Source organism: Barbatula barbatula (genome assembly GCF_947034865.1).
Source record: "Barbatula barbatula genome assembly, chromosome: 16".
Classification (NCBI taxonomy): domain Eukaryota; kingdom Metazoa; phylum Chordata; class Actinopteri; order Cypriniformes; family Nemacheilidae; genus Barbatula; species Barbatula barbatula.
The window spans coordinates 11,001,168-11,016,420 of record NC_136779.1 but is presented as its reverse complement, the minus strand read 5'-3'; the positions used below and the strand labels follow the sequence as shown (position 1 = coordinate 11,016,420).

The window sequence follows — 15,253 nt, the reverse complement described above, 5'->3', positions numbered from 1 at the left end:
TACAAATGACATCAGATTACGAATTCATGTATATAAAACCAACATTGAAACGTGTTAGAACCATGTCATTCCATTGGCTACAATAACATGTAGGCACTACCTAAAGCTATTATAAATAACAGAGATCACGTGATGCTGCTTCATACATTACTAACCACAGCTTTCTCGAGGTTGGTATACGAAATAATCACGACACAAGTGTTGGTATTTCTTCCTTTTCAATGCTATGATTCTTCTAGCCCGCTCCATCTTGCTTGGTGACGGTTTCCCACGGGCAGATGATTTCTTTCACACCTCGAGCTGTATCAGGACCGTCATCCTCCTCATCTTCTGAATCAATGGGGTAGATCCGGCACTCAGGTGGGATGTCAACTTTGATTTGAAAAAAGCTGTGAAGACATCAGACAAGATATAGCCACAAGAAAAGATTGCAGTCATCCATCAAATATGAAAAAATCTCAACGTAAAATTAAATAGACATTGTAGTGGATATAGTGGACCATATTTAAGCATTCTAAATGTGTCTTTTTAACTTTACACTATAAACACTCACTTTGCAATTCTTCTGGGCTGAGGCTGTGCAAGTGGCTCCACTCCAAGCGGCTGCACTTTACCTCCCCCTGAACTTATGCCACATTTTGGGGACAAGCTGGCGAACACAGATGGGGCATTGCAACCTCTGCGGAGGAGCTTACTCAGTGACAGAGTCATACGAGACTTCGGGACAGTTGGCTGGTTCTCTTCCTCTGATACAGACGCCTCTGCAATAGAGGGGAAATGGGAAGAGGAAGGCCCTCCGTTGCCATCAAATCTTCTTTCTGAGGCTGGTGTACTGTCAATGGCAACGCTGATGGGCGAGGGACAGGCAGCACTGTTGGGCAGTGTCATGAGGCCAGGGTAAGCTGTGGACTGTGCTTCACAAATGCCTGTATACACAGCCAGGTGAGGCACAGGTGCTGTGAAGCGGCATAGCTGTTGAGCACAGTATGTAAAGTATATGTTAGCATTACCGTGTGTGCTGAACAACCTGTAATCATGTTGAAGGAGGAAATATAGACCATCTAATATAGTGCATTCCTTGTTCTCTTCTTTGTGTGGCCCCCGTAGATTATTTAAACATATACTGTAAAAAGTAGCTTTTACCCTGAATTTTGATTATGTATATCTTAATTTACTATTCTAAATCTTGACTAAGTGACGAAGGTCTTTAAAAAAGTTGGAATTGCTTCAATTATTTTGAGGAGTAAATTTAAAACATATGTTACTGTGACAGTAAAACAGTATGCTGCAAATACTTTCACACTAAAAAAAACTACAAAATTATTAAAAAATTTTTAGATATTCCTGAATCTTGCAATCTACTGAGAACTTAAGAATTGTGTTTTATAAATGTGCTTATTGTTAATGTTCGTCATGTGCAATTGCATTAGAGAAGCATAAGAGTGACATCTAGGGGTTAGGACAGAAAGTACATTGTTAAAGGTGAAAAGACACAATGAAACAAATATTATACAGTTGATAAATCCGGTGCTACTTTTACTCATGTCAGTTTGTTTTTACTTTTAGTCACTGAATTTAACAAATCTGTAATTACTAAATTATTATATTCTTTTTTTACAATGTAAAAAATCACCAATTTCAGCTGCCCATTTAACTTAATTGACAATGACTAAAATACAGTTTAATGACACATTAAACTTTTTACCTTAAGGTTGTAAGTTTTTTTTAAAGTGTACTTCCACCAAATTTGGGCGTTTGTCTGATAAACTGTTTATGAAAGAAACAAATAGAATGTTTCTTATGTCTTACGGGAATGTGGCAAACTATTTATGAGAAACTTCATGAGCAAAATACAAATATACGTTATATCACTCAAAAACACAGATGACAAAGACAAATGATGTGACCACAGATGACAGAAATGGTTTTATTGTGTTTTAATAAACAATTTACAAGGAAACAGCAACACAAATGGAACAGATAAAATCTGACAAAACAAATGTGACATGGATGTTAGACGTTATTGTGCATGAGTTAAAGGGGTCAAGGGCTGCATGTAATGTTCATTATATGCATGAATTAGTGAAATGAAGGTAAAGATTACTAGAAGCATTTTAAATATGTATAAATCAAGAAAACCTTTAAAAACTAGAAATCTCTTTCTTCACTGTAAAATAATGATGTCATTTAAAAATGTGCAGTGTAGCATTGAAATAAATTGACTTTAAGTCAAAAATATTATTTAGCCCGACTGACTCTGATTTGCCAGGTAACACCCCAATAAAAGTCCAATTGAGTTTTAAATAAAATCAAGTAGAAATAATTATCCAGTGTAATATTGCAGAAACAACAATATCAATCGGTATTAAAATAAATGCCAACCGTATCTTGGTTGCTATAAATATAAATGTAGAAATACTGTGTGTGCTAAATCTCTGTTCATTTTCTCTGTTTCTTTTCCAGTTTGCTCATGACCTGTGTGATGTCTACTGGGCCACTGGCTGCCAGTTTTGCCTTCTGCTCCTCCTCTTGCTGTCTCAGAATGATGGGACTCAGACTGGGCCGTCTCCTCTTGCCATTCTGCTCCAACTGGGCATCACTAATGGGTAGAGAGTTTCCAAATTGCATGATTAATGTCATTTACACTGTTTTCTAGATCACACACTACAGTTGCAAACATAGCAGACCATCTTTTATTTCGACATACATACGGGATACAGGTCTGACTAGGTTGATAGTCCAGACAACACAGTACATATTGCACACAAAACTTGATTAAAATATTTAAAATGATTGGTTTGAACTATGCAACATCTGACCTGAATCTGTGTGCCTCAGGAGCAACGGCCCGTCTTTGGGTTTCCTTGAACACTGGGGACTTTAGATACCGCCCATAAGAGTCCTGAAAAAAATGATAGCTACATTAAGTACATTTCATGCAGACACACAGGTCATAAGTTTTTGACTTGCATTGTTTTATAGATCACATACCTTTTTCATAAGCATGTAAATGTGAGTCTGCGCAGCATCCAGTACATATCGATGAGGGTGTGCCAGACCCTTGACTGTTATTTCCATGGTTTTTCCATCAATGTTGATCCAGCGCGGAGCTCCACGTGCCAAAAATGTCCTAATGTATAAATATTATTATTTTGACAACATGACCGCTGACATTAACGTTTGCTGATATTTGATGAAGTAGAAAATATTTCTTAATAATAAATGTTTTATAACATTTTAAAGTTAAATTGTATATTTTATCAAAATATAATATAATATACACTCACTTATAGATTTGTTGAGCTTTTTCCTTCATCGTCTCAGCAGCACCCCATTTCAGATCCTCACATCCCTCCCAGAATGCAAGATTCTCCCCTATTCAGCAGAGTAAACTAACATTCTCCTCTAATAATTGATATAATTTAGCTCTTTTTAAAACAAATGGAACACTATTCTGTTAACCCACATTAAATGCATGAAATTATATCTATATAGTTGAATGAGTTCTGTACAATACATACCACTGAACTCCTTCTTAAGAAACAGGCGAAAATCGGCCCTCCCTCGAGGGTCACTAAGCAGTTCTCCAAAACTGAATGTCCAGCGCTCCACCCTCATTTTAGTAGGCATCTCAACACTTTATAAACCAAACATGCACAGTTCACTGTAATTGCATACATTTAATCACATACATATGGAACAAAAGTGTCTGTCACACAAATAATAAATAAAATAAAAACCGAGGCTCACTTTGGCATGTTAAGGTTCCAATATGTAATATCATCTGTTAACCAGGGGTTGCTTGGCAGGCAGGGGTGGAGGAAGGGGTCGTGTTCTTTATATGTGGACGAATATTTAACAAGTCTACAAAATAAAAATAAAAAAACGTTACTCAGAAATGTAACTATAAATACAGAATAACATTACAGGCATAGTGCAAATAATAACAGTTGTGATATTAACTCACGCTCCAATTGACACAGATGATTTCACCCTTGGCCTCATAATACATTGCTGAGTGAACATAATCTTCAAAACAAGAAAAGCGAATTAAAACTGATTTTACATGTAAACATCTGAAAAAATAATACTTACAATTCTTCTGTAGTATTCAGATGTTTTTTTCTGATGAAAAGTGCAAAGAAAAGAAAAGAGTGACTCATGCTGAAATACTGTGTCTAAAGCAAAAAATGATGTGAAGTGACTGTCTGCATTGTAAGAACTGAACACATTTATTCATGTTATAAGTCATGGTGAACACAGGGTGAACAAGATTGCTTTGGCCTTGCGATGGTCAATATAAAATCCATCCAGCCCTTTTTTATTTTACACCAGGCTCCAATATTGCTTTCATTGCTGTTTTCTGTCATGTGGAATCTTGCTTGTTTCTCGCATAAATTTAGGAATACAATCTGTGCAAAAAAAAAGAGAGAGAGAAAACAGTGTTAGGAAGTGTAGTGGTGTAATTCCTTTGCAGTCACAAGCGGTGAGATTATAATGAATTAAAATCCTATAAAATATCAACTGGAATTGTATAAATGACAAACACTCCCACGTCTCACTGCACTAACAAACTCAGCAGAAATGGCTATTAATGATGGTAATACGTACGGTGGCCCACTAGTGCACAGCAAAACAAAATTAAAAAGCAAATATAGGTTCACAACACATCATAATAAAGCCACAACACAACGCAATAAAGCCACAACACAACGGAATACAGACACAACACAACGGAATAAAGCCACAACACAAATGAATCGAGTCACAACACAACGGAATAAAGTCACAACACAAATGAATCGAGTCACAACACAATGGAATAAAGCCACAACACAAATGAATCGAGTCACAACACAACGGAATAAAGCCACAACACAAATGAATCGAGTCAAAACACAACGGAATAAAGTCACAACACAAATGAATCGAGTCATAACACAACGGAATAAAGCCACAACACAACGGAATAACATTCGGTACTTCCAAAGGTTAAATAATGTATACAATTATAAATAAATGTGGACACAGCCATTTATTAAAATATACATGCATTTCAGGCAGGTTAGGGACCTTGAAAGACCGTTCAGAGACAACAAATTTTCACTATGAGAGACAGCAGCAGCGCAGCAACTCCACAGCTGCCAAGACATTAGAATGTCATGACTGGCCAATCAAAATCAAGCATTCAAAGCGCTGTGTAACTAATCACAACTTTCAGTTGTGTTGTGGCTCTATTCCGTTGTGTTGTGGCTTTATTCCGTTTTGTTGTGGATTGATTGCGTTGTGAACTTATATTTGCTTTTTAAATTTCGTTTTGCTGTGCACTAGTGGGCCACCGTAAATACGTCCTATATTCCATCATTACATTAAGACTGTACATACATTTTATAAAAAGGGGCTCAGCTTGAAAAAATTATAACAAATAACACATAAATGTTATTTCTATATTGTATTATTGATTGATTTTAAAATCAAGACCTAAATCAGTTTAGGACCTACCTTTACCTCCTCTACATTAGGGTCCACCATTCTTTCATGTCCATAATCCATGGCACTAATTGTATCTGGCTGGTAAATGGAAAGATAAGTGATTGTTTTAGTGTAATGTTAAACTTCTGAAGCTGGGCAATTGGATAATCCTGTAAAAAACATCATCCAATTTTTATATAAAGTATTTTCACTCTGCAAGGAAATGCATATCTTATTGACCCTGTATTTATTTTTTGGTCTTAAAGTAACTCACCGGTGGCCGATGTACAACCCAGTAAGCTCGCTCCTGACAGTCAAAAACCACCCGATCTGGCTTCTTTCTCTCCTTTCCCGCCCTTCACAAATAAGCACATTGTCATGCATTATCTCCCCCAAAAAACATCAAAATGGAAATGTAATGACTGCTATGGCCCTTGCCCTGTGAGATTATGATTTATCGTCCTAAAATATGTTTGGACAAAAATAACAAAAACCTCTCCCAAAATATTTTAAACAGACCACCTCTGACCCACCTGTACTGCTCTTTGGCCTGCATTACAATAAAGTCCCACTTGTGATTCATCCATTTGTAAAGGTTATTGTACTGTTCCTGGATAGAGAAACACACAAGTATTATGTTTTTATCAAATTAAATTAGTTTTAGTTTTTGCAAAAGGTTTCGGATAAATTATTAGTAAACACACAAACACATATATGAACAGTTTGGGTTCAAATGAGATAAATCCGTTTTGAAAAATGTCCAAAAATCATGTTTTTTGTAATGCTATCATGTTTTTATTCTGTTTTATTAGCTGTATTTTTGTAGTTATTGTGTCTTAAATCAAAGCCAACTGCAGTTTGATTGATATTAATTGGAATGCACAATAAAAAAAAACATCATTTAAAACCGATGTAAACGGAGTTATCTCATTTTGGAACCAGACACAATTACTGATTAGTGTGAAACAATATTTTAAAGCAATATTTTGTAGTTCTATGAGTAAAAATGCGAGATCCAATTACCTGCTCATACAACTCTAGCATCCCTTTCTTGCGTATATTTCTCTTTGCCAGATAAATTGCTAGAAATGCACATATAACAAACCAGTAACGCACCAAATAAGAGTTTTGATATTTACATTTATGCATTTGGCAGACGCTTTTATCCAAAGCGACTTACATTGCATTATCTTATACATTTGTTTCTAAGTATGTGCAATCCCCTGGGATCAAACCCACGACCTTGGCATTGTTAGCGCCATGCTCTTACCACTGAAAGCTGGTAGGAAGGAAAGCTGATATAACATGGTATGACAATAACTTCACATTCTTTGTCTGGCATCTGTTTGAAAGCTTGGGCTATGAATAACCAACAAATGCCACCCTGAATAATTGCTATGACAACCGATCAGCGTATGTGGAAATTGACACACCATAGTCTGTGTCCTCAACGGGCCATTGCTGCGCCGGCCAAAAATATGGTGTCTGCAAGAGATGTGAAAGATAAGCGTATATAATAGATTAATCAATATCTGAAAATGAGAGTAATAAGCCATATTTGATGAGGCATAAACTCTCACTATGGTGTATATCTGCACACATTTATCATAATATCAAGATATTGCTTGTGAATGTTACCTGAAAGCGATACAGATATGTGTCTGGTTTAAGGATGAGTCTTTTGTGATCCTGTAGTGGATAGATGTACCCAAAAGCCACCATCATGGTACCCACAGCTTGGGCCTCTGGCATTTAGTATAAGAAAGTTATTTAATGCATCAAAAGTGAAGATGACCAGTTGTGAAAAACTATTGTGTATGGGTCAATGACGAGCAATTATCATTTGGTGTGAACAATAATATCCATAACTGTATTCAATTAAAAATTAAATAAATCTAATTTTTGTGGATGGAATAAGAATCTTTGACACAGTAAGCTAAAGTCAAAATATATTTTTAAAACATTTATGTCAGTTATATGCGATTTTCAGAAAAGCTAAGTTTGTTAGTTTTGTTAGTTGAAGAAGACAAAATTATAGAACAAAGTTATGAGATAATTACTTATCAAACTCTAAGAAATGTTATTATTTTGTTTCTTAACACTAAAGATTTGTAAAAAAAAATGTTGTCAAGAAAATGAATTCATTTTAAAATAAATCACGGTCACACCACATGACACATGACAAGGCTATGGCAAACACGTAGATGAAAACACTAAAATGACTTAATATAAAATTTTAGTCTGCATTATTGTGTACACAACATGTTAGAATAACTGCGATATACATTATTACTTTAATTTTAAAATTGGCATGTCGGAAATCCTTATACGTCATTGACCCGTATATATTTTGGTGTACTTGACTTACCTAGAGCATCTATTTTAAATCGATTAGCGAGCCATGCAACAATGTCTTCCCCTGAAGGAACAAGATATGCTAGAAACATTGTAGTGTCAGTTAAAGCAAAACATTTAAGTGCAGTTAAAAGCCATGTCAGTGGGTGGGAAAGTTGGCCTTCATACTGAACGTGCCCACCTACAGACGCCACACAGAAAAATATGGCGAGAGGTCTTCTGACTGCCAATCAATAATATCATAAAATATAAAACATAATGAAAAACTATTCAATAGCAAAGAATTCAAAGAAAAATAAAGGCAATAACTAAATGTACGCAAGCTAAACAACTGTAATAATTAAGAATCAAACATTCTGCATTTCATTAGTACACATAAAAACCCTTGTTTTGTTGTATTCATTTAGTAGATGCTTTTTAAATGAAAGAATAAGACTTAACTAATTGGAATGTTAGATAGAAACAGGTATATTCTTAAAATAGGTTTCGCACTGTGGCTCGGTACACCACTGTGGTTCCTGCTGTGGCCCTCTTAAGAGACTAATGAGAAGAACTCAGTGGGGGTGAATCATTAGTAAGAATGGTTGGTAAACCTGTCAATCCGAGGAAGGCAGCATATATGTTCAATTAATTTTATTATATAATCTATACATTTGATCAATATGCGTTTTGCGTTGCTTATGCAATGCTCTACCAACTGAACTTTCATTGTATAAATAATACAAATGCTTTAAAAATCATTTGTTGAATAACCTGTTACACATTTTCAACTATGTGGCAGTGACTATCAACCTGTACAGACGCTCAGCGCATGTATTCATTTGAAAAACAATGGTCCGAGGATCATAAAGACTGGAAACCGAGATTACAAGAGCTCTCTGAGACCATGCAGCTTAGAGCAGAGAGTCATTGCAGCTGCTCAGGGGTTGTCATGGCAATAGATTCTTCAGTTTCAGACTCTAAATGCACGGACCACTGATAACTAGCACTCCCAAGGAGTAATCGTATTGCAAAAATCTAATTCAATCGAGTAAATGAGCTTGCTAAAGTTAAGTTTACAAATGCGTCATATCTCATATTATTTATCAACCTCTTAGATTCCCTCTTTCAGAGCACAGTAATAGATCTCCGCTGATAAAAACAGACAGCCAAGTCTGATGGTCTTACCTGTTATGGCATGTGGAATGGTAGTGATAACAAGCCTCTGGGTCTGAGATTTCACTCCGCTCTTAGGGTCTTGCATCTCCAACACCACAGTTTCGACCTACGAAGACGTTGAAAAAAAGATTTTTACACTTTTCTACACTGCGCACGCTGTCTAAAACAAATGAGTGTGTACTGTATATCACACTAAAATATTCCACCGCAAATAAGCCATTCCTGCTGGTTTATGGTCTGAAGGCGCTGAGACTGACCCCTTTGAAATATAGCCAGGGATTGATTTGTGACGCTGTTTGAAGATTTCCTTGCTCTGGAAGGGTCTCTGGCTTTTGATGCGTGTTTGTGAACTCATGCTTGCACCCTGGTCTGGATCACAGAAAGCTCTTGGCCAAGTGATTGGGTTATTACTATCACTTTGCATTGACAGAGAGCAAAGAGGCATACCAAGAATACACAATGTAGTGGGTCACACTGTGGGAAAGCTCTTCAGGCATATGCAGTTAGCAAGTATCACGATACAAGCCGGGCTGTATTATACCAGAGGATCATGGCAAAGCTAGACTAATACTATTAATGCAAAGTGACCTTACTTGGGAATAAGCTCCCATAATAAACATGATCAATTAATAACAACAGAACACATATTAGATGTGCAATGTGTTTGCAAATAATGATAATAATTCAGAACATTGGAAAATCTATTCAATGTACACAAACAAATGTAATAAAAACAAACATCAAAAAGTGCTAACACACGTTCTGAAACCAATACAAAGACAATGTTCAATGAAAAATACTCTTATAAACAGTTTCTAACACATATATCACTTTTTGTGTGATATTTTTGAGGGGGGTTAAAATGAAAAGACTATTCGATATTGCGAAATAGATATCGATATCTGTCAAATCTTTATTCGAGGTTAATCCGACCACCTATAATCATAAAACAATGATCAGAGAATTGAAGTAATTCAATGCTCAATTTGATCAAGGCTTGAACAACGTAATCTAGATATTCCAATTACTATATTTATATTTCTAAATTCAATATTATACTAACCCGTCTGAAAACGCGGAGACAATGTAAATAACACTGAAAGTAAGAAGCAATGTCTGGTTTCAACCCACCTTCTTGAGGCATGCCATACGCGGTCTATAACGCTGTCCGTGGTCCCGTGCATTCTTAATGGTCATATTTGCTTCTCTTCACGCCGTCGACAGTCTTGGTAAGAGAAGACTATGGGAAGCACTCTGTAGGTGATGTATAATCTATAATCACCACTGATGCACACAAAGGCGATATCTGCGTGTGCCAATCAGGTTATCGCTCTTCTCATGTAGGTAAACCTGGATGCAGACGATAAATAGTGATTACACTGACACGTTATCGCCAGTAGATGGCGACATTCATTGACTCATAACGCCTTTGCTGTTTAACTTGTGTTCACAAAGGCCCTGCTTCAAAATAATAATGAATAAATAGATACTATACAAATTCAAACACATTACTTGTAGAGACACCGTTGTAGTTTTTATTAGAACCAATGCAATTTCATATTATAACCATTAAATACATAAACATTTCTGTGATGGTTTCCGTTGTTGTTGTTTTTGTATTATTCAGCATCGAAGTCCACAAAAATGGGAGAAAACTAATATTCATACATTTTGGAAAAACATTATTCTCAGAAACGATCTCCTGTAATAGTTTTGACATAAAGAATAAACGTTTTGTAGCCTTATTCACAATAAAATGTCAACTCTTTTTTCAAATACATAAAACAACGCGGAGCCCTGAGAGAACAATACGTAGAGCAATGAGAGAAATGATGAATAATAACCTGACAAATATAGCAAAGACAGACAAACATAAAACCACACCCAACCGAATCCGCCCAGTTAGTGAAAGAAGTAAGAACTCGTGAACGCGTCGCGCGCTCCCGTGCGAGTGATGTATCCATGAAGTCGTTACTACAAAGATGGCGGATTTCCTGCCCTCCCGGACGGCGATAGTTTGTATTCCCAATTGTCTTCTCTCGCACGGCGAAATTGATCAAATTAGAAAGTCTAAGGACATCGACAAAGGCATTTCTCGTGAGAAGACGTATGTGAAGAAACTGGTGAAGATCTTGTTGTTAGGCGCTGGCGAAAGTGGCAAGTCAACTTTCCTCAAACAAATGCGCATAATTCATGGGCAGGACTTCGATCAGCGGGCCAAAGAAGAGTTCCGGGCTACAATCTACAGCAATGTTATCAAAGGTACCGCGCCAACGGCTTCAAACACGGACAGATTCGTGAGATTTAACGATAAAGTGTACTTTTACTGTAACGGCAGGTGGAAGTGTTTAGCGGCGTAAAAGGAACTTTTCGGCAACTTTCGATTCATCAGCCAGCGAATAGGCGACGTGAAGGCCATTGCTGGTTAAGTGTGGGCTTTGTCGAGCACTAGTTATTTGTGTCACAAAATATATTATTACAAAAACGAAGTATTTGATGTACTTTTAAATGGTTCCTTAAAAAAACATTTCAGCGATCCTCCTAAAACTCGTGTCAATATAGAAACCTATACCTCGCAAACTGGTTCACATGGCAGATGCGGTATCTTCATTGTATTCTGATACGTGTATCAGTCTATTAATAATTTAATTTCTATTGTATCATTTAATGCCTACAATTAATTCACATCTGCACGATGTTTGCATAGTTAAATCATTGGCTCCTTTCACTGAGAATGAATGATCTCTTATGGCCTTTTTAGGTGTCAGGGTGCTGGTCGATGCCCGTGAAAAACTGCATATTCCTTGGGGAGACCCTGATAATCAGGTTCATGGGGAGACCGTTATGGCCTTTGACACCCGTTCATCCATAATGGCCAAAGGGATGGTGGAGACCAAAGTTTTTCTGAACTACCTGCCCTCCATTCGTTCCTTATGGCAAGACAGCGGTATTCAGAATGCTTTTGACAGACGACGAGAGTTTCAGCTGGTAAGTGTGAAATGTTATTCAGCTTTCGGTCACAAATCATTATTTTATGCAGTTGATTTGTTTCCTTTGCCTGTAATTGTATTTGTTCTCTGTGATTTTCAAGCAAAGCATTGGCTGTGGGGTCTCTATTTTCATAAGATTTGAGCGAGTGAGGGGTAGTGAACTTTACGGAATGTTGATCTGCTGGCTTGGTATTGGAAAGCACTGAAAATAAACGGTTTTCCAAAACACTGCAGTAAAACCAGCACAGCAGATTTTGATCTGTACTTACACAATTACACAACATAGTTCTTCTTTCATTCCCTGCACAAAGCAGCATTCATGGTTTAATTCCTGCTTATACAAGAATCGGCAATAGTTTCTGGTCTTTTTGAGCAAATGCGTATTCAATTTATTGTCTGAAATAGACAATGGTAAACCTTCTAACTGCTTTGGTTTGATTTAAGCACAATTGAAGTCTTTGCACATTAGCTCATGACTGAGATTTCTTTGATTCAGCTCATGTTGTTAAATGTAAAAAAAATCTGTTTTTAACGTTCATCTAAAATGTTTTTCAACCAGCGTAGGGTTAAAAGCAATATGTTTTCAAGTTTGATTTGCATACCTCCTCGAACAAGCCGGTAGAGACCATGTTGTGGATCAGAGTCTCGTTTTCCTGATTTTGAGAAAGGCAAAGTAGCTATTTAGTGTCCCACAACAGTGTCTGCCATGGTAAGACAAGCATAGGGTATTGTTTTGTTACTGTACATTTTTTTATCATTAATTAATGTGTTAAACTACAGAAAAACGGCAGTAGATATTCCAATCTGCATCCCTGGGAGCAATGTTTCACAAGCATGTGCAGCACAGTTCAGATGCTGCATACTTAATTTTCATTTGTTTTTCCTTTTTAGGGTGAATCTGTGAAATATTTCCTGGACAATGTGGATAAACTTGGAGAACCGGTAAAAATTGACATTTAGTGTCCTTTCTTTACAAAATAAATATTTAGTGGGTTGAGCTGCGTTCACAATGGGCATTTAAATGACTAATAGCAATCTGTAGATTAGATCATTTTAATAATATCAATAAAAGGTATGTACTCAAAATAATTTTACATAATTTACTTAAGTCACTGCAAAAAAACTAATAGATTTCCATGTGCTCTACAGGACTATTTGCCGACCCAAAAGGATATACTTTTGGCACGGAAGCCCACCAAAGGTATCTACGAGTACGACTTTGAGATCAAGAGCGTTCCTTTCAAGATGGTGGATGTGGGAGGGCAGCGATCTGAGCGCAAGCGATGGTTCGAGTGCTTCGATTCCGTAACCTCCATCCTCTTCCTAGTCTCATCCAGTGAGTACGATCAGGTGCTTATGGAAGATCGCCAGACCAACAGGCTCACAGAGTCACTCAACATCTTCGAGACGATCGTCAACAACCGTGTCTTCGCCAACGTCTCCATCATTCTTTTTCTCAATAAGACAGACTTACTGGAGGAAAAAGTCAACAACGTTAACATCAAGGACTATTTCCCAGAGTTCACCGGGGATCCCCATGATCTCAAAAACGTGCAGACGTTCCTGGTGGAGTGCTTCCGTAACAAGCGTCGGGAGCAGCAGCAGAAGCCCCTGTACCATCACTTCACCACTGCCATTAACACAGAGAACATTCGCCTTGTCTTCCGTGATGTCAAAGATACCATCTTGCACGACAACCTTAAACAGCTTATGTTACAATAAAATGGCACCAGAAGGCATTTAAGAACATTCCATTTTAATTAGGTTTTTAGTTTATTTAATACGGCAAGTGGTTCTATACATATTGTGGTTAAAGAGAAACGGATTGGAGGATAACTATGCATACTTTAAAGTTCATTGCATATTATAGCTATCATTAAAATGGCAAGAATTTGATTTACGCCACTTGTTAAGCTTGTTGTAGCTCTATCGGATATGCTAAGGAACAGTCCTCAGTTATTCACCAAAATGCTGTAATTATGATGGTTTACTGTATGTTTATAAATGTGTCTTTTGTATGCACCAGCTACACTCCTGTAACCCAAAGGTTTAGCACCCTGCTTTGGTAAAGCTTTTCCAAAAGTGAAAACTCAGGGTTATACATATTTTTTCCAACAGCTCTTGTGCACCAGTGAGCAATTATAAATTGGCGTTGATTAGAATAAATTTTATTATAGCACAGCGTGTCTTGCTATCTTTGCCTTCCCCGCTAAATGCCTTTTTGCTGCACCCAGATTATGACAATAAATTAGTACTATTAAAGTACTTTTGTACTTATGTTTGTCATGTATAGCAAAAGGGAAAGTATCTTAAACATTTCCAATGGAACTTGTACAAAAAGTTTCTCTGTACAAATTCTTTAAAATCCTCAAATGGTTTTTCCACAGCATTTATTTTTGTTGATCTCTAATTTGCCACTTAACCCATATTGAGTGAACCTTTGTTGTTATTTTTGTAATATACTTTGAAAACAAAAAGTGCCCTTATGGCTTTGTGTGAATGTGGATAGCTCTAGCTCAGGGTTTTATAAAATGACTCTTAAAGCAGTCCATGTATTCTGGTTTATTGTTTAGTGTAGACATTGCAACTTTTGTTAGCCTTAAAATGCATTAGACAGCACCGTTTCAACAGAAGCTGGTTTGATTAAGGACAAATTGAAATGCAATGATGGAAAGACTGAGTCTTAACGAAAAGCACTGTAATCTGATTGTTGGAGGTATATGGGTATTAGCTGATTGCGTACATTAAGTTCTGTTTGTATAAAGTCCGTAAAGATTTTACCCACAAAATGTGTTTATTTTGTCACGGCAGTAATCTCTTCTTTTTTGTAGTGTGTTTTGGTGTTTTATGTTAATTGCTTTTTTGTAATTGTGCATTAAATTCAACAGTACCAAGATGGTACCACATTTCTGTCATTTTTGTGACGACGTAATGCTGAATTATATTTACATTTTACGCATCTGGCAGAAACTTATCCTAAGGGGCTTACATTACATTATCTGTTTCTGAGTATGTGCAATCCCTGGGATCGAACCCATGACCTTGGCGTTGCTAACCTTTATCCTACCAACCCATTTTAGCACCCGTGTTTCATTTCTAAAACCCTAGAAAAAAAATTTCGAAAATGGTTTAAAAGGAAAAGTTATTATTTTACCTACAGTTCACAACATTATTAAATAACAACTAGAATGGCCTTCAAATTTGGAGATCCTACTTCCCTCACCAAAATTGATAATGGTTTATTATAGTAAAAGTATAAATAATTTTAGGCCGACTAA

At 36.7% G+C, this 15,253-nt stretch overlaps 2 protein-coding genes across 3 annotated transcripts; one reads left to right on the top strand and one right to left on the bottom strand.

Moving 5' to 3' along the window:
- Positions 1 to 235: 235 nt before the first annotated feature.
- rgs9b (regulator of G protein signaling 9b) lies at positions 236 to 10,366 on the bottom strand (the record flags this gene model as incomplete). 2 transcript variants are annotated; one of them, XM_079476749.1, is made up of 19 exons in its annotated part: positions 10,117 to 10,293; positions 8,995 to 9,091; positions 7,841 to 7,891; positions 7,111 to 7,217; positions 6,906 to 6,957; positions 6,496 to 6,554; positions 6,006 to 6,082; positions 5,747 to 5,828; positions 5,503 to 5,571; positions 4,096 to 4,125; positions 3,968 to 4,029; positions 3,751 to 3,864; positions 3,522 to 3,637; positions 3,288 to 3,375; positions 2,992 to 3,130; positions 2,820 to 2,902; positions 2,476 to 2,599; positions 554 to 972; positions 236 to 389 (listed from the first exon to the last, which is right to left on the bottom strand). In XM_079476749.1, the coding sequence occupies exons 1-19, from the start codon at positions 10,180 to 10,182 to the stop codon at positions 236 to 238; spliced, it is 1,989 nt and encodes a 662-aa protein (XP_079332875.1). In that variant the 5' UTR covers positions 10,183 to 10,293. The 2 variants fall into 2 exon arrangements, with proteins under 2 accessions (XP_079332875.1, XP_079332876.1); XM_079476750.1 differs by lacking the exons at positions 236 to 389; positions 554 to 972 and having other exon boundaries at positions 1,900 to 2,599; positions 5,509 to 5,571; positions 10,117 to 10,366.
- A 519-nt stretch (positions 10,367 to 10,885) lies between these two features.
- On the top strand, positions 10,886 to 14,871 carry gna13a (guanine nucleotide binding protein (G protein), alpha 13a). The gene is made up of 4 exons (XM_079476748.1): positions 10,886 to 11,247; positions 11,747 to 11,973; positions 12,867 to 12,917; positions 13,125 to 14,871. The coding sequence occupies exons 1-4, from the start codon at positions 10,968 to 10,970 to the stop codon at positions 13,695 to 13,697; spliced, it is 1,131 nt and encodes a 376-aa protein (XP_079332874.1). The 5' UTR covers positions 10,886 to 10,967; the 3' UTR covers positions 13,698 to 14,871.
- Positions 14,872 to 15,253: the final 382 nt, after the last annotated feature.